Source organism: Equus caballus, chromosome 8, assembly GCF_041296265.1.
Source record: "Equus caballus isolate H_3958 breed thoroughbred chromosome 8, TB-T2T, whole genome shotgun sequence".
NCBI classification, from domain to species: domain Eukaryota; kingdom Metazoa; phylum Chordata; class Mammalia; order Perissodactyla; family Equidae; genus Equus; species Equus caballus.
Window position 1 is genome coordinate 7,725,417 of NC_091691.1, and position 24,272 is coordinate 7,749,688.

General features: G+C 49.8%; 1 protein-coding gene across 1 annotated transcript; it reads left to right on the forward strand.

Moving 5' to 3' along the window:
- The first annotated feature begins 18 nt into the window (after positions 1-18).
- On the forward strand, positions 19-19,432 carry SF3A1 (splicing factor 3a subunit 1). Its single transcript, XM_001498224.7, has 16 exons — positions 19-242; positions 3,210-3,331; positions 7,248-7,455; positions 8,597-8,854; positions 11,110-11,184; positions 11,836-11,986; positions 12,344-12,537; positions 13,423-13,540; positions 13,815-14,000; positions 14,986-15,107; positions 15,211-15,456; positions 15,998-16,205; positions 16,709-16,863; positions 17,835-17,936; positions 18,052-18,123; positions 18,910-19,432. Exons 1-16 carry the CDS (start codon positions 180-182, stop codon positions 19,009-19,011), a joined length of 2,382 nt encoding a protein of 793 aa, XP_001498274.1. The 5' UTR covers positions 19-179; the 3' UTR covers positions 19,012-19,432.
- Positions 19,433-24,272: the final 4,840 nt, after the last annotated feature.

Genomic DNA, 24,272 nt, shown 5'->3' on the forward strand with positions numbered 1-24,272 from the left:
GGAAGTGATGTCACGGATAGGGGCGGGCCCGGAAGTGCGTCAGCCTCGCCTCCTCGGCTACCACTCGCTCGGCCGCCGCCATCTTGCGAGCTTGTCGTACTGTCGGTGCGAGAAAACTCTTTCGACGCAGCAAGGCTCACCTACACTGAGGCGGACTGGCTGCCCTGAGCGTCGCAGTCATGCCGGCCGGACCCGTGCAGGCGGTGCCCCCGCCGCCGCCCGTGGCCACCGAGCCCAAACAGGTACCACGTCCCCCGCACCTCTACCGGCAGCCCGAGCCTAGGCCTGGGCCCTCCCCTCTGGCGCGGGCGCTCCGTTTTGCAGAAGGAACTGGCCGCTTAGGAGGGCGTAGAGGGACTGCAAGTCCCAGGAGGCAGCGCGGTTGCTGCGCTGCGCTGCCTTCTGGTCGCGCAACGGGCTGGCAAGAACAGTGGTTCTCAAAGTGTGGTCCGCGGACCAGCAGCATCAGCAGCACCGGGGAGTTTAATAGAATTGCGGAGTCTCCAGGCCAGACCTTCTAAATAGGAATCTGCATTTTAACAAGGTCCCGAGGTGACTCAGTAAAGTTTGAGAAGCACTGATCCAGCCCATCCACCTGTCTTCTGTGGCATTTGAGCCCCCAGGCCCCCCAGCCTTTACCCTAATTTCCCACCCTGCAGGGTACATCTTATAATGTTAATTCTCAGCATCTACTCGGTGCTTACTCTAAGCCAGACACGGTGCCACCCTCTGACGTTACCAGAATGAGTGAGGCAGAGTTTCTGCCTTAGGGAGCTCACCGGCTACTGGGGAGACAGATATTCGGGAATACTCAACAAATGTTTATTGCCCCATCAGTGTAAATGATACAGTTCCAGCCAGCCCTTAAAGATAGCTCAAGCAGCTGATAGGAAAAGATGTACATAAATCATTGCAGTGTGGGGTCGGCTGGGTGGTGTAGTTAAGTTCTTGTGTTGTGAGTCCACAGGTGGGGGGTGGAAGGTTCGGGTCACAGTTGCAGACCTACACACCCCTCATCAAGCCATGCTGCGGAAGCGTCCCACATGCGAAATAGAGGAAGATTGGCACAGATGTTAGCTCAGGGGCAATCTTCCTCACCAAAAAATAAATAAGTAAACGATTGCAGTATGGTGTGATTGGCCCTATAGTGGAAGTGCCGGGTACAAAGAAGACACTGATCTAATCGACTAATCGACATTGCTTTGATCGGGTAGAGGGGAGATTAAGGTAGGTGAAGTTCACAGGAGTGAGATAAATTGCTTTTAGAAGGATGAACAGGAGTTCACCAGGTAGGTGGTTGGGGAAGGGAAATAGCATTCTTTAATCATTCCTCAAACATTTGTTGAGCACATTGTGTGCTAGCCACTGCTTTGGGTTCAGAATACAGCCGGGAAGGAGACCCAAAAGGTCTGTGCACTTTCCACAAATATGTTAGTGCCTGTGTGTCCTGGCATTTTCCCAGTCACTGGGGAAAAATAAACAAAGTAATACCAGATAATAAGTGCAAAGATACCAAGATAGGAATCAGATGGTGCCTCTGGTCAAGGTAAATAAACAAGTGTGGTTAAAGCACAGCGTTGGGTAACTGCTGGCAGGAGATGGGATTCTGAGGATTTGAACTTTTACCAGTAGACAATGGGGAGAAAAGGATATTAAGCTGGATAGTGACATATTTGTTTTTCAGAAACACGCAGCGATGTGGAGAATTGCTAGGAGGACAGAGGATTAGTCACTTCATTCAAAAAGTACTGAAGATGGGTGATGAGGCAGAGGGTCTGGGCAGGTTCGTTTCACAAAATGGCTGATCGTACAGGCTCTCCAGCCGAAGTGGTGTGTTGGAAATCCAGTTCCATCGTTGAGGGTATTTAAGTGCTCCATTCTTCAGTTTTATTGTTTGTAAAAATGGGGCTCTCATGAAGATTGTAAGAGTTAACATATTTAAAGGGCTTAGGAAAGCATATGCTACCTGCTCTGCTTGATAAATACTGTTATCACTGAACGTAGAGGCTGAGGAAGGGAGAGGAGGCCTAAATTTCTGGCCTGGATGTTGAGGTACGTGGTTGGCCATTGATAAGGGAAGAGGTTAGAGATAGCAGTGCCCAGGATTCAACTGGATCTGCCTGGATAAAGCCCTGGCACGTAAGAGTGATCTGGGGCATCAGTTTGGATGGGATTGTTCAGCCTAAAGGTGATAGGGGAAATGGAGGATGTGGCTATGAGTGCCTGACTGAGGACAGTGTGAATGCTGTGAAGAGAACTAAGAACAGAATTTTGAGGATGCCCTACATTGTAGGGCAGGAAGTTAAATGGAAGCCAGGCAGGAAACTTGGATGGTTTGGTGAGCAAGAAGGAAAGGCAGGTGAGAAAAGGGTGTGGGAGTTGAGGACTGGAGAATTTTGTGAAGGAGTGGTCACTGGTCATATGGCCAGATCACCAGTGTAGTTGGCTGTGGGCAGTTTCTGACTTGGCAAGAGCACTTGAAACGGATGGGGACCAAATGGGAAGTGAGGAAGTGGGAATGGTAGCTCAGGGTGTTTAGTTCCGGGGTTGGGGGCACAAGGGGAGAGGGAGAAGGCAGCAGCAGAAAAGAACATGAGGGCAGGGGAGAAACTTTATTTTTCTAAGATGAGAGGCTTGACCCTTTGTTTAGTATGGAGAAGAAACTGGTGAGGAAAGTATTGAAACTTATGGGACAGTTAATGTTGAGTATTCCAGTGGAGTTTCACACACCATTTGAGTGTTGAGTGTGGTTCGGACTATGGAAGGGATGCAGAAGGAAAGGATGTTCAAGGCAGAAGGAGCTGCCAGTAAGGAGTTTCCCGTTTCTTTAGTAAGCAAACAATTGTTAAGTATCCTGTGCTAGGCACATCCTGGGGTACGGGCATACAGACCTGGCCTTCTGGATCCTGGAACATGGTTTCTCAGGATGTGGTCAGATCCCCTCCACATCTGAATCACCTGGGCACTGGTAAAAATGCAGATTCCCAGTGTCACTGAGCCTGTGTGGCTTAGGGGAGCAAGAGAGGGTGCTCTTTTCGCTGTTTCCCCAGGAGAGTCCCATGCAAGCACAATGCAGCTAAGAGAACCACTGTTCCGGAAGTCTATGGGAGAGAGTCGGTATTCTCAGTGATACCCCTAGAGGAGTTTAACGTGGGGTCACCTCCAAACCAGGTACTTCAAGACCTTATTTCCTTTTCCTCTCTTCACAGCCCACAGAAGAAGAACCATCTTCAAAGGAGGATTCTACCCCTTCCAAGCCAGTCGTGGGAATTATTTACCCTCCTCCAGAGGTCAGGAATATCGTTGACAAGACTGCCAGCTTTGTGGCCAGGTAAGATAGCGACCTCTGCTCATGTGGGTCACGGCGGACTTTAGCACCAAAAGCTCCTGAATCCGCACAAGGGTGACACTTGGGTTTTTAGAGGGGGTGTTGTCGGCTTAGGCCCATTAGCTCATTTAAAACCACGGCATGGCGGTAAGGAAGGCAACGGGCAGGACTGGCTTCTCCAGCATAGCATGGCAACGCAGAGTTCAAGTCACACCCAGCCCCAGAGTCACTTAGGAAGCTGTGCTTCCACAAGGGACCTGAGGGGATGCCTGGAAAGCTGCTTTGTCGCAGATAATCTGTGTGTTTGTGTCTGGGCTGCTGGCCCAAGGACAACAAAAACGGGAGTTGATCATTCTCATTGTTCAAGGACTACATTCCTCAGAACCTCAAATGACCCATCTGCAAAATGGAATAAAATACTGCGTCAGAGTTGCTATGAGGCAGGAGTGAGGGCACGGGACGGAATTCAGTGCAGGTACATCATGCAGCATTTGCTGTCTTCTCAGATGGCAGGGAAATCAGTCCGAGTTCCTCTCGTCTCCCCATCATAGTTAGACACACACTTCCCCAGATGGAATCTTCTTGATGACGCTTGACTCCAGAGGTCAACGTATCTCCTAGTTTAGGGTAAAGTATTCCTTTGGCAGCCAGCGGGGCACATCCAGTCTGTAGATGTTTTGTTTGTCCTCGACAATATTTTTTTAAACTTGAATTAATTGCCACTGTTTAAAATGTTTAATAATAAGGAGATTGCACAGTCAGTCTGGATTTCTGGCTTCTCTTTACAAAGTGGACAGCTTCTTGCATGGAAGCAGTAGCTGGCCCTGAGCAGACTGCTGCCCGCAGTCAGGGCATATGCTCTCCAGGGACTGTGCCTTGACCCCAAACTGGCATCCCCATCACAATAAATCGTTTAATAGAAGGTGCCTTCCTTTCACAACCTCCTAATAAAATGAAACACAGGAAGAGGTTACTCTGGTTGATGTCTTTCACTGTGTCATGATCCACACAGATTCATCTCATCATGTTTCAGAGGCTTTGATTAACCTGGGTATTGGGTTAAAACTGTTCTGTGCTTGATTAAACATTATCAGATGATGCCAGCTTTAGGGCAGCAGGTGTTGTGTTTATGATATAAGCTTAATGTTTCATAGCAACACTTATACTTCCCCATTTCCCCTATTTTTAAAAGCAAAATAAATAGGAAAAGGGTGTTGGAGGAAGAAATCAGTATGATCGCACTATCACAATAGTTTCTACCAGCTGTTTTCACTTTTTCCTGTTTCCTTCTGGCCCTTGGCATCCTTTTTTAGATCCTTGTAAAACTAGCAAAGATACTTTCACATCCTGCTTTTCCCTTTCACATTGTGTTGTAAGCATTTTCCTGTTTTGTTCTGTGGTCTCCTGATGCTGCACAGTCCTCTGGAGAGGATGCACCATGTCAAGGTGACACGCTTTCCTTGACTTGGCTGTCCCCTCAATATTTCCTTCAAGCTTGCTTCCAACGTCTCAATTTGGCAAATGAAGCTGTGGTGAAGTCTGAGTGTTTTCTTTCTCTCTTAGATTGTTTCCTTATAAGAAAGTTCTGTGTGGCACATTACTGGCTGAAAGAGCGTTTTTAAAGATTTCTTAAATATTTTGCCATGTAGCTTTCCAATAATTTTGTGCCTGCCTCTGCTGCCACAGAAATGAGTATCCAGGTTCCCTTAAAAATAAATCTGTACATCCACATCTCTAGATTTATTTTTGTCTGCAGTGATTGCCTTGTAGGCATCTCTCAAATCTGTGGACCTGCTTTTGTTACGTTGCAGTGAGGGGACAGCCCAGCATCTCCCTCTGGGCTAAAGGCAGCCTGCGGGACCCTCTGCTTCCCTCCCCTGTATTCACGCACGTCCTGACAGAGCATGCAGTAAACATCACCAACCAAGTGTGGTCTTCAAAAGGAGTTTTTTCTAGGTTTGGTCTTCCCTTCCCTGCATTTTCCTCTCAAGAAACTGAAGTGGAGATTACCCTTAAAAAGTCCTACCAGCTGGGTTGAGCCAGAATCATGTCTTTTTCTGCTGAAATCTGTTCCTTATGTTGGAGAATATAATTCTAAAATTAACCTTAAGCTAATTTAAAGCAACAGAATAGTTTGGAATGCGCGTGCCTGCCTTCTCGTTGTTTCGTCTTTCAGATTGTTCCCAGATGTGGTGAGGTTATGGCTTAGGAGGCAGCGCTAGAGGAGACCACCAGAGCCCTCTTTGCTAGCAGCCCTTTGTCTGCGCTGGGCGTTGCTGGGTATGGTGGCCCAGTTTCACAGCGTTCCAGTGTACAGTCACCCTCCTTGTGTGTGGTTTGCATTATTTAAGGAGGGGGAAGAATGGTTTTCTCCAAGCATGAGCTTTCAGTTGGACTAATGCCCCGTCAAATTGAGACCTCATGGTGTTAGTCACGCTATAGAGTGTGACCAGAACTTGTGGAGGAGCTAGCCTGGGTGTTGATGACCACCGCTGTGGCACAGGTTGCTGTGGTGGCTAATCTGGGGCACAGCATTGCCCACACTCTGTTTCCTGCTCTCTCTTCAACTGACAGGGCCAAGCTGTGAAAGTCTGAAGAGAGTGGAGAGACCTGGCTGCCACCAGGCCCTAGAGCTGTCCCTTGGTGTGTTTGGGGCATCTCTGAGTGCTGGGCTCTGGCTGGACGAGCAATAGCAGCCCCACACGCATCTCCTAAGACCCAGATCATCTCTGATGTTTATGGAACAGCCCCTTCTAGCCTTTGTAGGAGTGACAGCCCTTGCATTTGTGGGCCACTGTATGGTTCAAAAAGACTTTGGCATCTCCTTAACCAGGTCGATCTTCTCAGTACTTCAAAGTAGAGAGAGAAGGTTATGGTAGTCACATTTTATACATGGGAGATTAAGTCAAAGAGAAATCGGTAACTTGGTGAGTCAGTAGTGAACCCAAAACTTGACCATGTCTTTAAGGTTAGTGTCTTGTGTCTTTAAGGTTAGTGTACTTTCTGCCTGATGCAGGTGTTGTACAGGTATGATACCTTGAAATATTACCATTGGGACTCTTTAAAAAATCAGGGTTCCCTAAACATCACGACAGGAATGGTTTTTCATTATGCTTAAAGGCACGCAAACATGGGACACGAGGTCTGTGTGGGAAACTGTCCCCAGTACAGAGAGAGATGAGAGACTCCCTGTCCCTCTTACCACTCCCCTGTCGTCTAAATGTGCCTTACACAGCAGCACGGATCCGGGTCCTTGGAGAGCAGTGTTTCCTGTGTGGGCCTCACCCAGTGGGAAATGAGGTGATTTTAGGCAGTATTTGGACAAGGCATTAAATCAAATTTCTACGGTTTCATGTTTTTTTAAATCCTTCTTGTTAATCAAAGGGCAGAGTGTCAGTTTGGTGGTAGTGTATCTTTAACACCTCTCCAGTGCTCTGTCACCCCACTTTTTAACTAAGCTGGCTTCAGTCTTAGCAAACTGAGGTAACCTTTAACAATATTACTTTGTTTTCATTATATTATAATTTTGTGACTGCCTTTTGTTAGTAAAGCCATACTGATTTTTATTTGAAGTAGTGTAGTATATGCCTTTCTTTTTAAGTACATTCTTTAAATACATTTTATTAAAAGAAAAAAGCAGTAGTCCAGATGGTTTTGGAAATGGCAAAACTGGCAGAGGAGCTGCAGGAATGACGGGGGTCTGAAAGACCCTGTGGTAGAGGAGGCCTGGGCCAGACCAAAGGAGGCAGACGGCACTGCTGCTGACGCCAGCAGTCTCAGGAGGACCTCTGCTGCGCTAAAGGATGGAGTAGTTTGAGTGATGGGTGGGGGCAAGAAGGGGGCTCGAATTTGCAGCGTTCTGGGTCTAAGCAGTTGCAAGGGTTATGGTGTTAATTCTTCTCTATTTCTCTCCTTCTAGAAATGGACCTGAATTTGAAGCTAGAATACGACAGAATGAGATCAACAACCCCAAGTTCAACTTCTTGAACCCCAATGACCCTTACCATGCCTATTACCGTCACAAGGTCAGCGAGTTCAAGGAAGGGAAGGCTCAGGAGCCCTCGGCCGCCATCCCCAAGGTTATGCAGCAGCAGCAGCAAGCCACCCAGCAGCAGCTGCCCCAGAAGGTTGGAGCCAGCCCCTGCCCCACTTCCCCAGGGCTGAGAGGGAGGCCAGGGCAGGGAGGATAATGAGCTCTGCTGTCCAGACCTCACAGCCCCCAGGGAGAGACATGAGGGTTTTATCCCTGTCTTACGGAGGCACACACTGAGGCTCGGACAACAAAGTACTGCTGACAGTTGGCCTCTCCCAGGCACTGCTTGCCGAGCTCTGTGCTCAGTCTTTTAGGGGCTTTGTCTCGTTGGCACCTTGAGGAGGCCAACAGAGTGACCATTTTACAGATGAGGAGTCTGAGGCTCAGGAAGTGTGATTTACCCAAGGCCACAGAGTCAGAACTCAAGTCCATGTTCTCTGCACCTACTCTTTGCCTTGACTATGGTGTAAGAGCAGTGCTGTGATGTTGCTTGTGGGCCTTCTTGTGCCATGTCTCCTTTCTGTCTCACCTTCCCGGGGCCCCTCCATCTGGCCTCCCCGAATACTCAGCACTAGGGACGATTAGGGTTGTCAGTGACGACAGGAAGAGCCGGCACATTTGCCTCCTTCGTAGACTTGGACGGGTCCCTTTTCTTTGTTTCACTCCTCAACCATGGTGGCAAAGCCTTCCCCTTGTTTAACAGTGGAAAGTAAGGGTTGAAGTAGGTTCTGAGACCCTGCATTGCAGTTTACTACTCCTAGGGCCTCAGGCTACCTCAGTTTCCTCATCTGTAAAAAGGATTCACAGTACCTGTTCTGTCCGTCTCTGGGTTTGTGTGGAGGCCAAGTGAAGTAACAAACGTGGAAGTCCTGTCTGGTGGAGTCCTCTGCACACATTGGCTTACCACATCCTCCGTCCCCCTCGGGTGGGGTTTAATAAGCTGTGTTCCCATCGGCGTTTCTGTCACCCAGTTTTAGCCCTTGATTTCAGGGAAGCAGCAGAGATACAGAGGTGCACAGGTGTCACTTGAAGTCATTCAAGGAGTTGAGGCCACAGGCGGCCAAGAAATTGGTGCTCTTTTGAGTTAGTATTCTCTTATACTGTGTGCCAGTGGTGTACATGTGATTAACAGAAGCATAGGGGTCTGCACCATCCTCCCAGGGGTGCGTTCCCGCCCTTTCTCTGGAGCCTTTCCCCCTCTGTGCCTCTTGCCTCACACTCCTTCTGCATCTTAGGTGCAAGCGCAGGTGATCCAAGAGACCATCGTGCCCAAAGAGCCCCCTCCCGAGTTTGAGTTCATCGCAGACCCCCCTTCCATCTCAGCCTTTGACCTGGATGTGGTGAAGCTGACGGCTCAGTTTGTGGCTAGGAACGGGCGCCAGTTTCTGACCCAGCTGATGCAGAAAGAGCAGCGCAACTACCAGTTTGACTTCCTCCGGCCACAACACAGCCTCTTCAACTACTTCACGAAGCTGGTGGAACAGTATACCAAGGTGCCTGGGCAGAGGGGCCAGGGTGCTGCGCCCAGGGAAGGGAGGCATCTTACCAGAAGCACTCCATCCACTCACTGTCTGGAAGGACACTCCTCCTTGTGTGGGCCTCCAGGGAGATGTTAAAAATTCCAGTTCAGTGTAAAATCTTGATTTCTATTCAGTTTTTTCTTTTAAATACAACATAGACTGCCATTTCTAATGAGAAATGAAACACGTGATTGATACTACTGTTAGGTGAGGGCCTACTATGTGACAAGGCCAAGTGGTGCTAGCTGCTTTTAAGTACACCCACATTTTCAGTTGTGTAGAACAGGGCCTGAGAAGAAGCAAGCCCTTGATAATTGCCTCTTACTACCTAATTTAATCCTCAAACCCATGAGGTAAGTGAATTTCCGCCTTTTTCAAAAGCAGAAACAGTCTCAGAGAGATGAAGTCACTTACTCATGGTCTCTCAGCTCGTAAGTAGCTGTGCTTAGATTTAAACCAATGTTTGACTCTAACATGTATGTTGTTTTCACCCTAAAAACTACTTTAAATCAGAAATGTCATTTAAATAGGCATTGGGAAACAGTAAATACAGCCACTATTTATTAACTACTCACATATGTAGCATCTTCTCATTTAATCCCTAATAACCTGTGAGGTAGCCACTGTTACTATATTCATTTTATACAAGAGGAAACTGACACAGACAAGTTAACATGGCTAGGGTCACACAGGTAGGCATTTGCAGAGGTGGGACTTGAGCTCTGGCTTTTTTATTTCAGACCCTGAGATCTTAATTATCATGCTGCATTGTTGCAATCAAGAGTCTGGACAGTCAGTACTGGGACAGTTGTGTGCTGCATAAGGATGCAGCCCACATATCCGATGGTGGTCCGGTCTGATTAGTACCATAGAGCCTAGGTGTGTAGTAAGCTATTCTGTTTAGGTTTGTGTAAGTGCACTCTGTGATGTTCCCACAATGACGAAGTCACCTGACTATGCTTTTCTCAGAAGGTATTCTCATTAAGCAACAGGTGACTTTAAAATAATCAAATTGTTAATTTGTGGCAAGGTACACTGGTACAGATTTGCCTGTGGCAAGTTGCTACACACATAGTGGAGGTTGTTTTCCTTTTTTTAGTGGCGTGGTCTACACGTCTGTTTTTCTTATCTAGAAACAATATGTGAGAAAAGATCTGACTTGAAAGGACTGGTAATGATTTCCTCTAACTTCATTCACTCTAAGTATATAACTAGAAGGAATTGTAAAAATGTGTGTGTTTAGAAAATGACCAAATCCAGAAGCTAGTAGAGTAGCTAAAATAACAATCATTGAAGGCCCAAGGTCAAAGGGTTCCTGTAACTACACAGTATCAATTTTAAGCGAACCCTGGGTTAGTTTCCCCCAGTGGACTGCTTTAGGGTTAAAGGTCCCTAGATCCCTTTTTGTTCTGTTACTTTCCTCTTTTTTATCTCTCAGAACTTGGGTATTGACATTTAGTCCTCAAACCTGAGGGCGCTGGTGTCTGTCTCTGGCCGTGGGAGACTCTAGGAGCAGGGCAGTTCCTGGGCTAGAGGTGTAGGGAGGGTGGCTGGGGCTGAACCACTTCATCAGTGACAGTAGATACTGTTGGGGCTGTTGGAATGACTGGCTCTTTTGAACAAAGCTAGCATTCAGTCTCTCAGCAAATACACATGGAGTGTCAGGCACTATTCAGGTGCTGCAGATGTAATAGTGAACAGAAGACAGATTCCTGTCTTTGTGGAGTTTCTGGTCTAGTGAGGGGGTGACAAGCAAGTGCAATGTCAGTACATGTCAGATGGCGATAAATACTATGGAGAAAGACAAGGCAGGAGATGGAAATCTAGGGAGGTGGGGCCCGTGGGCTGCAGTCTTAAATAAGATCGTCAGGGGAGGCCTACTAGTGTGTGCAAAAGGCTAGAGTAGATCCCCTGGAAGCAACCATCATATGCGGACAGTGTGCTGGGTGATCTGCCAGTGGTTTTGCATATTTTCCTCCTAATCCTTGCAGCCACCTTTTAAGTTGATGGTGCCAACTTTAAGTGGTGGTGTCACCATTTTGTAGAAGGAAACCAAGTTAAAGAGGTTAAGTGACTTTCCTGAAGTCACACAGCCAAGTGGAGCTGGGCTTAGGACCCAGAATCCTATGCTCTCCCTTCTCCTGTGTCTTTCCACAGGCCCAGGGAGGCCACCTCTTTGTCCTGTGGTGTGCTACACTGATAGTTGCTTTAACTCTTCTGTGTTTCAGATCTTGATTCCTCCTAAAGGCTTATTCACAAAGCTCAAGAAAGAGGCCGAGAACCCCCGAGAAGTTTTGGACCAGGTAAACTGAATTTCTTATAACCAGTTACTGATACTACAAGTTATATTGTGTGCGTTCTGGTTTGTGTTTGGAAATAGTCTCTGAGGCAGTACATTGTTATCTTCCAAGCACAGGAGTAGTGGGAAGAAAGGCCTTGGGGCTACAAAGGCCAAAGAAACCCAACTCCTGAACAGTTTCTCTGGTGACAGACACCTTTCAAAGCCCCAGGTTTAAGGAGTCTAGAGAAGGCGTATTGGTGCTGGCTGTTTTGGGTGGCTGCATGAAGGGCTTTTGGTTCTCAGGCTCGCAGACTGCTGCTTCTCTTGTGGGCACTGGGTTGTCACGCACACTTCCTGGGAGGGAGTTTGCTTCTCTTTGAGCACAGAACCCCTCGCTAACTCAAGCAGAAAACTCTGAGTTTATAGCAAATGGCTGCCTTTGGGGCCCAGACAGAAAGTTTCTATGGCGTTTAGAATTTTCATCCTGTCCACACTTGGCCTGGCTAAAACCAGATGCAAATACCATACTTTACTCCAGGAAGTTCCCCTTGTGGGCAGAGCAGCCTCCTATTCTGAGGGAGATGCTGGCTTTGGTGAAGGCCCTGGATCTGACAGCCTGGTCAGGAGCAGACCCTGATTCAACTTAGCACCATGCTCGTTCCCATCCCTTCAGGTGTGTTACCGAGTGGAATGGGCCAAGTTCCAGGAGCGCGAGAGGAAAAAGGAAGAGGAAGAGAAGGAGAAGGAGCGGGTGGCCTATGCACAAATCGACTGGCATGATTTTGTGGTGGTGGAAACAGTGGACTTTCAGCCCAATGAGCAAGGTAGGTCTGTGAGGAAGGTAGGTCTCTGACTCCAGACGGGGAGCTGGGAGCTTGAAGCCATCCCAGGAGATCTCATACACCTATTCCCACAGAGCAGCAGAATCTTTTAGAGGGCTTTATCAGTGTCTGTTTCATCTGTGCTCCCAGAAGACTTCAGTTCTACCACATTGCCCCAATTAAATTCAATTCAACGAATACTTACTGTGCCGGATCGTGGATGGGCCTCTGGAGATAGGAGAGAAATCAGAGCGCCCAACCCTCATAGAGAGCTCACCATGTGGAGAGGACAGATGGATGGGCCCTTGACAAGCAATGTCTGTAGAGGCCTCCCTTTGATTCTGGCTTACCCTCTGCCAGGGAACTTCCCTCCCCCCACCACCCCGGAGGAGCTGGGGGCCCGAATCCTCATTCAAGAGCGCTATGAGAAGTTTGGGGAGAGTGAGGAGGTCGAGATGGAGGTCGAGTCTGATGAGGAGGACGAGAAACAGGAGAAGGCAGAGGAGCCGCCTTCCCAGCTGGACCAGGACACCCAAGTGCAAGACATGGATGAGGTATACTCCTAGGCAGGCCTGTGGGAGGCCTTTTCCCCTGGAGCCCAAGGAGGGAGAGTGCTCTCCACCAGAGTCAGAGATCCAGTTGCCTTGTGAACCTCAAGAGGAGGTGTGGGTCCTGAATAAGGCATCTTGGCTGAGCGGCTGCCCAAGCCCAGGCAGCACAGAGCCTCCTTCCAGCTCAGGCAACAAAGATTCATTCATAAGCAAGGATCTGAAAGCTGTGCTGACCCTATTCTGTGACCTTCCCCCTTTGCCCAGAGGCCCTGCTCCCACTGCCCCCACGCCAGCTCTCAGTTAGGGAACCCTCTACACCACATGCTTTTATGGGTTTGAGCTTAGGCCCAAATGGTCAGCAGTTCCCAGAGCTTTTCTAAGTGTAGCCTGTGCTTCCTTTTGGCCACATCTACCCCCTTCAAGCCAGGCCCTCCAAGCAGCATAGAGACTCTGGAGCCAAGCTGCTCTCCTCCCCTTGGAAAGAATTTGTGTGCAGCCTGAGAAGAAAGGCCCCTGTGTCTGTGGGAATTGACTTTTTCTCTCCCTCCCAGCATTGCTCCATGAGCGGCTACCGTTGAGCTCAGACGTGCCCTCCACACCCCTCCCCAGTGTGTTAAGTGCCCTTGGCCTCCTGGGACTGCCTTGTGCCAGCTGCTGGAAATGCCTGGGCGGAGTGTTAGCACCACAGCCCCTAGCGCTCCCATTCATGCTGTGAGGAAGCAGCTTGGCCGGCTGCCGGCTGGCCTCAGCTGCCCTGGGAGGCTTAGCACATGGATGCTGGCTGGCAGGGGCCTAGGCTCCTTGCCACCCTGAGGGCCGCCAGGGCTCAGCTGTAGAGAGGTGGTTTCTCAGCCCCTCTGTGAGTCTTGCCATTGCTTTGCTTTTCAGGGTTCAGATGATGAAGAAGAAGGGCAGAAAGTGCCCCCACCCCCAGAGACACCCATGCCGCCGCCTCTGCCCCCAACTCCAGACCAGGTCATTGTCCGGAAGGACTATGACCCCAAAGGTAAGGCCTGCTTTCCGGCCCTCATCTTTCCTCAGAACTGTTCGTTTCTCAGAGGGCTCAAGAGGGCTTGTCATAAAGGCGTTGATAGCCTCTGTCACAGGCCTCACCGTGGGGAATAGGCTTAGTCATGTCTGGTGCCCTGGCGCCTAGCACAGTGCCAGGTATTGCATGGCACTGAGTGGATGTCTCGAATGAATCATGCACCAGTGTAACAAAATTCTCTTAACCCAGGCTGCCACCTAGTTTTCACTCAAGCATCTTTGTTTCCTTTTAGCTTCCAAGCCCCTGCCTCCAGCCCCTGCTCCAGATGAGTATCTCGTGTCCCCCATCACGGGAGAGAAGATCCCTGCCAGCAAAATGCAGGAACACATGCGCATCGGGCTTCTCGACCCCCGCTGGCTAGAGCAGCGTGATCGCTCCATCCGTGAGAAACAGAGTGACGATGAGGTGTACGCACCAGGTGAGGTGGGAGTTCCCCCACCCAGTCTACACCCCTTCTCTGACTCAGCCCTGGCTCACTTTGGTCAATGGGATCTCTAAACTACAGTCAGCCTGCTTTAAGCAAACATAGAAAGCAACAATTGAGGTCAAGAAAAGCTTTTGAGAGTAGGTGTAGCCTATGATGCTACAAAAGAACTCCCCTTTTTCCAGAACGACTTTCCCCATAGGACTCCTTCAAGGGCGGGCACCTGACATGGATGGCATGTGCCCATTGACATCCGTGAGCAAGATCTGACTGTACCTGGGAGGGGCACTCATTTTTGGGGCTGTCTTAGAATGAGGGCTCTGATGGCTGGAGTACCCTGAGCACCTTGAAATGAGACACAGTGGTCCTGTGACTGCTGTGTGAGAAGCAGCACGAGGGGCCGACCTGGTTGCACAGTGGTTAAGTGCGCACGTTCCACTTTGGCGGCCTGGGGTTCGCTGGTTCGGATCCAGGGTGCAGACATGGCACCACTTGGCAAGCCATACTGTGGTAGGCATCCCACATATAAAGTAGAGGAAGATGGGCATGGATGTTAGCTTGGGGCCAGTCTTCCTCAGCAAAAAGAGGAGGATTGGCAGATGTTAGCTCAGGGCTAATCTTCCTCAAAAAAAATAAAATAAAAATGTTTTTAAAAAGAAGCAGCACGATAGGGAGGAAACTGTCCCAGAGGCAGGAAACCAGGCTTTTAATCCTGACTGCTACTTGCCACTCATGTGAGCCTGTCTTCCTCCTTGCTTCTCTTAAGTCAAGGGGTTGGACAAGCTCTAGTTTACAGACTTAGTGCTGATTGGGCAGCCTTCCCCAGGCTCAGAGGACAGTACTATCTTGGGACCCAGAGTCAGCCTCATCCCGTGGGACCAGCCTCCACCCTGCACCAGGAGAACTGCTGCCTTGTTGGAAGGGCACCTGGTTTAGTTTCTCTTTTTGTTCCCTGCCTCCATTCTCTGACTGTATCCAGGTCTGGATATTGAAAGCAGCTTAAAACAGTTGGCTGAGCGGCGTACCGACATCTTCGGTGTGGAGGAAACAGCCATCGGTAAGAAGATCGGCGAGGAGGAGATCCAGAAACCAGAGGAAAAGGTGCTATTCAGATGGATCCTAGTGCCTCCCCTGCCCTCAGACTCCCATACTTTGGCTCAGTTCCAGGAGCCCTGACAAGCTGTGGCTTTGCTTTCCCTTGCAGGTGACCTGGGATGGCCACTCAGGCAGCATGGCACGGACCCAGCAGGCTGCCCAGGCCAATATCACCCTCCAGGAACAGATTGAGGCCATCCACAAGGCCAAGGGCCTGGTGCCGGAAGATGATACCAAAGAGAAGATTGGTCCCAGCAAGCCCAATGAAATCCCCCAGCAGCCACCGCCTCCATCTTCAGCCACCAACATCCCCAGCTCGGCCCCACCCATCACCTCAGTGCCCCGGCCTCCTGCCGTAAGCCAGCAGCCACCTTGTGACTGATCTTTCAGAGCTTGGTTCTTGGGGTTGGGTACTTTTGGCTGAGAAGGGCAACTGCCTTATAGAGGGCTCAAGTGCTGAGTGAGTCCAGTTGAGAGGGAAAGAACCCTTTAATTGGAAGTGGGAACCTCTAGCCTGATCTTCCCTCTGTGTGGGAGGATTGGAACAAGGAGAGAGGCAAGTGGCAAATGGGAGAAGCACGCTTGGGTCAGAGAAGGGCTGCAGGGCTTAACAAGTCTTCGAGGACAGCTGGCCTGTCTCCAGGAGGCTAAGTCAAGGTCAGCCTCTTTAGTGGCTCTCTCAGTGTCTGCCACGAGCAGCTGGTTAAGTCCCAAGTGGAAAGAGTGTCGCTCTGGGCCTCTCTCAGCGAAGTTCCCGTCAGAGCCTGGTGTGAAGCTGTAGTCTCTTAGTCCCAGGGGACTGAGTTGGAGCTGCCTATCCCTAATCCTCAAAGGCTGCAAATGGCCAGTTGCCAGCCCTGGTTTCCGGTGACCTATGGGTCCTTTCTCCCCAACAGATGCCACCTCCTGTCCGCACCACAGTTGTGTCCGCAGTACCCGTCATGCCTAGGCCCCCAATGGCTTCCGTGGTCCGACTGCCCCCGGGCTCGGTGATTGCCCCCATGCCGCCTATCATCCACGCGCCCAGGATCAACGTGGTGCCCATGCCTCCCTCGGCCCCTCCTATCATGGCACCCCGCCCACCCCCCATGATTGTGCCAACAGGTCAGTGTCTCTCAAATCACTTTCCAGGCTATTGGGTCAGGACTACAGGCCAAGCACTGTGAGCAGAGCAGTAGGTAGTTCCAGCTGGGGGTCCTACCTACAGGAGAGCTTTGGCTTCCCCATTTGAGAGATCCCTGAGCTGGGAGCAGGGAGCCATGGCTCTTGGGGAAGATAGGCTGATGTGGCAGAGCTGAGGTGTGTGCACCCAGAGGGGCGAGGCCCCAGACAGCAGACAGGCGCAGAGGCCCCTGCTTGCTGTAGGCTGGCGCCTACTCCATTCATCAGTCTTGCCCCTCGTCCAGTCACCTGCTGCTCAATCAGAGCAGCCTCCCAGGAGTGCCCCTACCAGGGAACATGTTGGCTGCCAGACTCAGGAAGGAGTGGCTCTTCACACCTTTAGGAGAAATGGGAAACCTTTGCATTCTCCCCTCTTACTTCTTACCAGTCCTGAGTCCTGCGCCCCTTCCCCCCACTCACATGGCTGTTTATTCCTATCCTTGTAGCCTTTGTGCCCGCTCCACCTGTGGCACCTGTCCCAGCTCCAGCCCCAATGCCCCCTGTCCACCCCCCACCTCCCATGGAAGATGAGCCTGCCTCCAAGAAACTGAAGACAGAGGACAGCCTCATGCCCGAAGAGGAGTTCCTCCGCAGGAACAAGGTACTAGATCCCAGAGCGCTGCCGGAGGCCTGGAGTGTCTACTGGGAGGTCAGGCCCGCCGCAGTCACACACTCCCTGACCCCCCATTGTTTTGGCTTCTGGGGCCTCAGTCAGCCCTTGGAGGCCTGGGAGGCTTCTGGGCACACACTAGATGTGGGTGTGAACTGTTGTCGTAGAGGTCAGCAGGAAGACCCAGCTGCATAGGCAGCAGGACTCAGGTGCAAAAGGGGCCCTGGACAGTGAAGAAAACCCTGGGTGCAGTTCTTATTTCTTTGTGGCCTTCCCACTGGCTCCAGGCCTTAGCTAAGATGCCTGCCTGTTGTGGAGATTCTGTTGGGGGCTAGAATTAAGGGGAGGTGGGAACCTTGGCACTGCTGGTGCCTAGGGAAGCTGTTAGGCTCCAGTGAGGAGGCAGAAACTGTCCTAGCCCCATTTCACTGATGCACTTGACCAGATCTTTCTTTTCGTTCTTTCTGGTAGTAGTTCCCATTTATTGCGTACCTACTCAGGTGCCAGGGTAGAGCTGCGCATTTTATGGGCACTTCTCCGTTTAATGCTCGCGATAATCCCATGCAGGAGTTGTGATCAGCCACTTTACAGACAGGGCGTGGAAGCTCCGAGAGACCTAGTTAGCAGGGAAGCTGAGTGGGGAACCCAGGTCTTCTGACCTTGCAGTTCATCTTCTTTCCCCCATGTTGCTTCTTGGGGTTGGCAGAGCATTTTCATGTCACTTCTTCAGTTCTAGACTCACCAGGAGGCAGGATATGGGATCGTTTTAAAGAAGAGACACCAAATCTTAGAAAGGGGGAGTGACTTGTACCACATCACAAGGGGCATCAGTAGAGAATTGGGCCAGAGTCCAGGAGCCCAGATGGACAGGTGACATTGTCTAGATTGGCCCAGGAAAACGAGAGCTTAATTCCTGATGGTCTCAGGGCTCCCTATGCATAATGGCCACCTCCTCTTTGCAGGGTCCAGTATCCATCAAAGTCCAGGTGCCCAACATGCAGGATAAGACGGAATGGAAGCTGAACGGACAGGTGCTGGTCTTCACCCTCCCACTCACAGACCAGGTATGAGTTGCTGCTGCCAGCTGGCGTGAGGTGCACAGGAACCAAGGGATCATGGGGCCGCTTCCTCCAGCTGACTTTTAGCAAGGGGGTGAATGACCTCTCCTTGGGCCCACAGGTCTCTGTCATCAAGGTGAAGATTCACGAAGCCACTGGTATGCCTGCAGGGAAACAGAAGCTGCAGTATGAGGTGAGTCGGGTGTCTGTGGTCCTGCCCCTTGGGGCCCAATGCCTCTGTTGTCCCAGAAGCTGAATCTCCTGTGGAATCGAAGGAGTCGGGAGACACCTGGGTGTGGCCCTGAGTCCATCCTAGAAGTGATAATGCTGGCTAAGAGTGCTGGAGCAGGTTAGCCTGACAGGGTAAGGCTCTGGCGGGATCACGGTACAGTTTTGTGTGGAGTCCAGAAAACCCTGTGCCTCAACAACTAGGGTGGACACCTGGGTACAAGACTTGGGAGTGCTCTAATGGGTTTCTGGCCTGGTGGTGGAGCCGTCCCAGCCAGTGTGGTCTTGGCTAGCCTGGCTTCATGCATGGGCACAGAGAGGATAGTCCAGCTCAGCCTGGTGCACACCAAGTCACATGCGGCCACTGTGTTCTCCTTCTTTGCATTTTGACAAATCCCCAGTCTGGTCCTCAGTTTCCTGCTCTGTAAAACCAGGCTTTTGGACTAGTTGATCTCTAAAGATTTGAGAGTCAGAATTCCATGGTGTTGATCAGGGCCAGCTTCTAGGGGAGTTGACACAGGGGAAGAACATGGCTTGGTAGGAAAGTAGGAAAAGCACAGCATTCTGGGAGGAACCAGAGACCCTTCAGTCCTATCCTGTGCCATTCCCTCCTCCCCTAACCCCTTCTGCCTGCCCCCACCCCTCCCCCTTTGCTGAGTTCAGAACATGAACAGATGTTGGGAGTAGTGAGGCTGTGCAGTGTGCTCAAGGCCAGACTGCCCCGCCCTGAGGCACACTGTCTGCTTTCCAGGGCATCTTCATCAAGGATTCCAACTCACTGGCTTACTACAACATGGCCAATGGCGCTGTCATCCACCTGGCCCTCAAGGAGAGAGGCGGGAGGAAGAAATAGAAGAGAGAAACCTGCTTTCAGGTCCCAGCCACTGCCGTTTTGCCTCTCCTGTCCCCCACCCCCTTCCACAGACCCAGAAGACCCTGCGTTGAACATTTATTTCCCTCTTAGTAAGTTTGGAAATTCAAATTGTCCTGCGGAGTCGCCTTCCCCCTCCTCCCTCCCCATACTGATCAGAGAGGGCTTCTAAGCCTTGCTTCTCCCCAGTGGTCTCTGGAATCCGTTTGTGTTTGGGTCTTGATTTGAGGGCGCTCACTTCTTCAGGCAGCCCATTAAGAAATGTGAACCCAGGGATGTCCTGCGAGATAGTGTCAGAGTGCCAAGTGGCATTTGGCTGATAGGGTATGGTCGTTATCATTATTAATCATTTTGTATCTTGCCATGGGCTATCTAATAAACCTCTTGGATCCTTCTTGTGAAATTAGTGTCATAGACTTGTTCCTTCGCTCCTGCACCCTGTCCAGACCCAAGGTAGTTGGGAGCATGGCACAGTGCCTTGTGGCTCCTCTTCTGCTCTGAGGAATGCCCTGCTCTGAGACTTTTAACTAAATTCTTGCTGCCATCAAGTCTTTTATGAATCTTTCTTAGACAAAATTTTATTACCCTTTTAAGACATTCAGACCCTCCAAAGGGATAGCCCGGTGTATTTAACAGACTAACACGGGATGCCTTCAACATGCCAGCACCACAGAAGAACAAGGACAGATGAGACGCAGTTCCTGGATCATTGGGCAGATGAGACTCAAGGGTAGCAGTTTCCTGTAGGCCTAGAATCACCCATCACCTGATTGCCTCTGTGACCTTGGGCAGGTGGCCTACCCTGGATGAGCACAGGGACATGATGAGGTTTTTAAAAGATGTATTTATTTAAAAAACACTCAGTTGTGCCAAGGCCAGGAACTGTTCTGAGGGCTTTATAAAACTTAACCAATTTGCTCCTTGTTGTTTTAAGCACTTTATCAATTTTAACTCATGTAATCCTGATGTATTTTTGTTTTACACTTGAGTAAACAGGCACAGAGAGGGTGAGTCACATACCCACAGTCACACAGTAAGAAGGTGAAAAGAAATTGAGTGCGAGACACATTGTCACAGTCCTTGCTCCCTAGTAAGGGCCCGATGCAGGCTGTTATTTTTGCAATTGTCCTATCACAGGGAGGTAGGCGCTGTTGTGGGTGTTCAGAGGGAGGAAAGTGAGAGCCTGTTGATAACCGTTTCTGGTTTTAAACCTCAGGCTGGTTTCATTCTGAAGATCTTTTGTGTGTTTATCCCCTGAGAGTTCTCAGTGCCTTTTCTTTGCAGTCCCTCCATTTGATCCTCCTAGCTGCCCCATGAGGTCATCTCCAGGGCTCAGAGGGGTAAGGCCGTTCCCAAGGTCACAGAACCAGTATTCTAGTCACCACCCTATTCCTCCCCGCTGACCTCCCGCCAAGCTCAGAGCTTCCAGCTCCAGACCTAGGGCTCAGGTAGCCCTTCTTCAGTGCTAATTGTGTGGCTTTGTTGTAAACTGCTGGATCCCTCACGTTTTTAACTTCGTCGATGGGATGTTATTCCTCTCTCTGACATTTGCCTCTCTCCTGGTTGCTAGAAGTTTCCCCCAGGGGCCAGGGCTGAAATTTGGCTTCCTGAAGTGGGTTCCATGGTTTGGGTGCCTCAAGTGAGCCCACTGCTGGTTGCTTCTCCAGGGCCAACCCCCAGAATTCCCCTGAACAGCACCTGGGGTCCCATTCCAAGAGGGATGGGGATCAGGAGACCTGGGGGAGTCTCACACTCCAAGCTTCCTTTTCTTCCTGGGATTGCCTCTGGGGATGGGGGACAGGGCATGGTGTCAGAGCACTCTCCTCCACAGCTTGGCAGATCTCATAGACTCTCCATGACTGAGGCTGTGACTGGAGGCCAGGAATGCTGCCGGGTGGAATGTGAGTGAATGGGTCCTTTGAGCTGCCCTCTGGGGCCCGAACCCAGTTTCCCGGAGCTCCTGAATGAACATCTGTCCTGGCTCACTCGGTTGCAGAAGGCCCATTGACCAGGCAGCCTTGTTACCACAGTGGCCACAGGCCCAGCCTGCAGCCCAGCACTCTGCGCTGCTTGTTTAGGGCCTGCAGCATGTAGGCAGCCTCTTGCTTGCACAGCTTTTCAGATTCTCACTGTAATCCTCTGAGGATTAGCTACCCCGTTTTTAGATGAGGTGGATACCCAAGTTCATGTAGCCAGTGAGCCTCTGGAAGGCCAAAGCAGGTCTCCCGTTCCTGGTGACCACACTGTCCTTAGCACTGCACCAGACTAGACTGTGAAATGGGGAGAAATGTTCCTCTTGTGGCATTGCTGGGAAAACTGGGCACAATTTAATCCTTTCAGAGTCACTATAACTTTAAAGACTCCCACATCTATCAGGAGTCATCAACACTAAGGAATTTCACTTCCAGTTCTACCGGCTGCTGAAATGAGCACCTGTCATGTAGCGCACAGGAGGCCACTAATGATTAGACCCATTTCACTTTTTAAAATTATATGCTAGACAATATATGCAATAGGCTATGTTAGGATATATGCTTGAATGGAGATATGTGGTGTACTGTGATTATAGCAATCCTTATATGTAATATTTCATTTTTTCTTATAATTCAAAAAGCAAAAAGGCAAAAAAGTACAGTATAGCTCATGTTTAATGGTCCATATACTAGTATATAAGATTTTTAGAATTTTACTTTTTTAAAATAAAAGTAAAATGTAAGATCTTGAAGTTAAGATAATTAACTCATCTGATTTGCGGATTTGCTCTTAACTACTCTACATTGTTATATTACAAAAAAATGTAAGTGAGTAATTCTAGGTACTCCTGAGGCATACAATCCATGAAGCAGGACGAGATACACTCCTATTGCTTATCATATCATTACAGAGAAGGTACTATTGTCGCCTTAAGCTGAGTTCAGTTAAGCTAGTCAATGTTCCCTGTCCCTGAGCTGTGGTGATTAGATTAGGGACAGTTGTGTGTCCTAGTAAAACAGATGATGCATGAAGGAATGCAGCCTCCTCACCACTGAGCAGAAGCTACCAGAAGAGTCATCCGTTGTGTGGATGTATGGAGGAAGGATGTGAGCCTGGAGCTGCTGCCATGAGGGGCTCTAGCTTGGGGATGAAGCAACCACAGGAAGGGAGGACAAAGAGAAAAGGAGGAAAAAGGAAAGTGAGGCTGATCTCCCTGGTGATAATCTCTAGATCAAACTGCTCCTGAAGCTTATTTACCTATGGATTTTTTTTAGCTATGGGACCCACTAAATGCAGTTTTGGGTTAAGCCCATTTGAGTTGTGTTCTCTGCCACTTGGACCAAAAGATTGTTAACTGTTATCCTCAGTGTAGGGATAAAGAAGCTTTACAGTTTGCCTACTGTTCATAGGCTGCTGGGGATCAGCTGTCTACCTTCTGAAACTGCTCTCATTACAAATAAAGGCTGTGATATCTGGACATCTGCTCATGGCCAGTGCTGACAGGTCTCCTGAGCACATGCAAGCTGCACATTCCAGTATCCAGGAGAGGGGACTGCACAGGGGCCTGTGTGCGTGCCTCAGGCTAAACTTTCAGGACTGACCCCGTGGGATGAGATTCCAGGTCATCAACACCTTCCTATAGCAGTGGCCAAGCATCTCATCCTCAAAAGAACATCTCCAGCAGCTAGTCTACTAGGATGTTTCACAGCATTGCCAGAGGCCTCTTATTTTGTACTCTAGTGAACCGCGTGATTCTGCAGGCATTCCTTTGAATCATTCATTCAGCTCTCCTGCTTTCTCACTCCAGTCTAACCACACCATCTTCTGAGCTTGCTTCTCTTTCAAGGGGTTTACACTTGGTGTCCTGCTTCCTGCATACTGTTCTTCCGGATCCCCACAGAGAGGCCTCCTCATTTCCATCCACTCCCCGCCTCCGCAGCGTTTTCTCTGCCTTACTCTGCTTCATTTTCCCACTACCTGACACGTGTTCTGAGCTTGTTCATATTTTCCCTCCACCACTGGAATAAAAACTCTGTTGGGCCAGGACTTCGTCTCTCTTGTTCACTAGAGTAGTTTCAAGTTACTAAAGAGCTCTGGAGTTTGAAGAAACGTAACATTTATTGTCTATTATGTACTGGAGGCTTCAGAGACGTAGCTCACTGACTCTTCACAAGTGATTATTGACATTCCTACAAAAGAGGAAACAGATTCTGAGAAGTTAAACAATTTTGCACAAGAACATCTAGTTATTGAGGGTACAGCCATGAAGCAGAGTCTCCCAAGCCACATGCCATTGGTTAAATTAGGTAAACTCCTTGCTGCAGCCACAGGCTGGCGAGGGAAATGCGAGACAATAATGAATTTGCAAGTGCTTTGCAAACTGCGAATACTACCACTCCTGGCTTCCATTTATTGTATATCTCCACGTGCCAAATGCTCAGCACATATTATCACATTAAAGTCTCAGAATAACTCCTCCAAGGAGGCATTTTTTCAGTATTTCCATTTTGCAGTTGAGGAAATGGACTCAGAAAAGTGTTTTGCTCAAGGTCACAACTGTGACGAGAAGAGATTTGAATCCTGGGTGGTCTTAGGTAAGAAAATTAGAAGCTGAGGCATAAATGCCTTAACCTGAGAAATGTCTAGCCAGTCTCTCAAAGATGGACACCTGGGTGCCTCTAACATACCCCCCACCCCTACTCCTGGGGTGAACACCACTGTACACGTGCCTTTACAGAGCTAAATGTGTTTGGGATATGACCTTAGGACCAGAATTATGGAGTCAAAGTGTTGTGGGTACTTTGCCAGGCTCGGGGCTTCATATCTGCTCCAGGTGTGTCTGGCTCCTCTCTCCCTTCCCTGGGATAAGCCCACACTCCCATGTGAGGCCCACTCTGCCCCTCCTGAGAGCTGGGGCTAAGAGCCCACCACTCTTTTTTGGAGCCTCTGGAAAGGAGGAAGGTCCTCTCCAACTGAGAGTTCAAGACTGAAATAGCCTGTTTTATGGAAAACCGGAAGCCTATGGAATGCAAAGACTGCACAGTGAAGTCTTCAAGAATGTCCAGGCCGCGTGGCATCAAGGAAACGGCTGGTGAAATCACTCAAGGCATAAGACTCCCCCCTTCTTGGGGCTTCCTTTGGGCCCCTTAGCGGCCTGTCCCAGGCCCTGTAGCTCAAGCCTGGCTCTTTTAGTCCCTTCCCTTCTCTGGGCCTATCTCCCCCGCAGATTTATAGGGGAGTGTTAGATGACATCATGATTGCGACTTGTA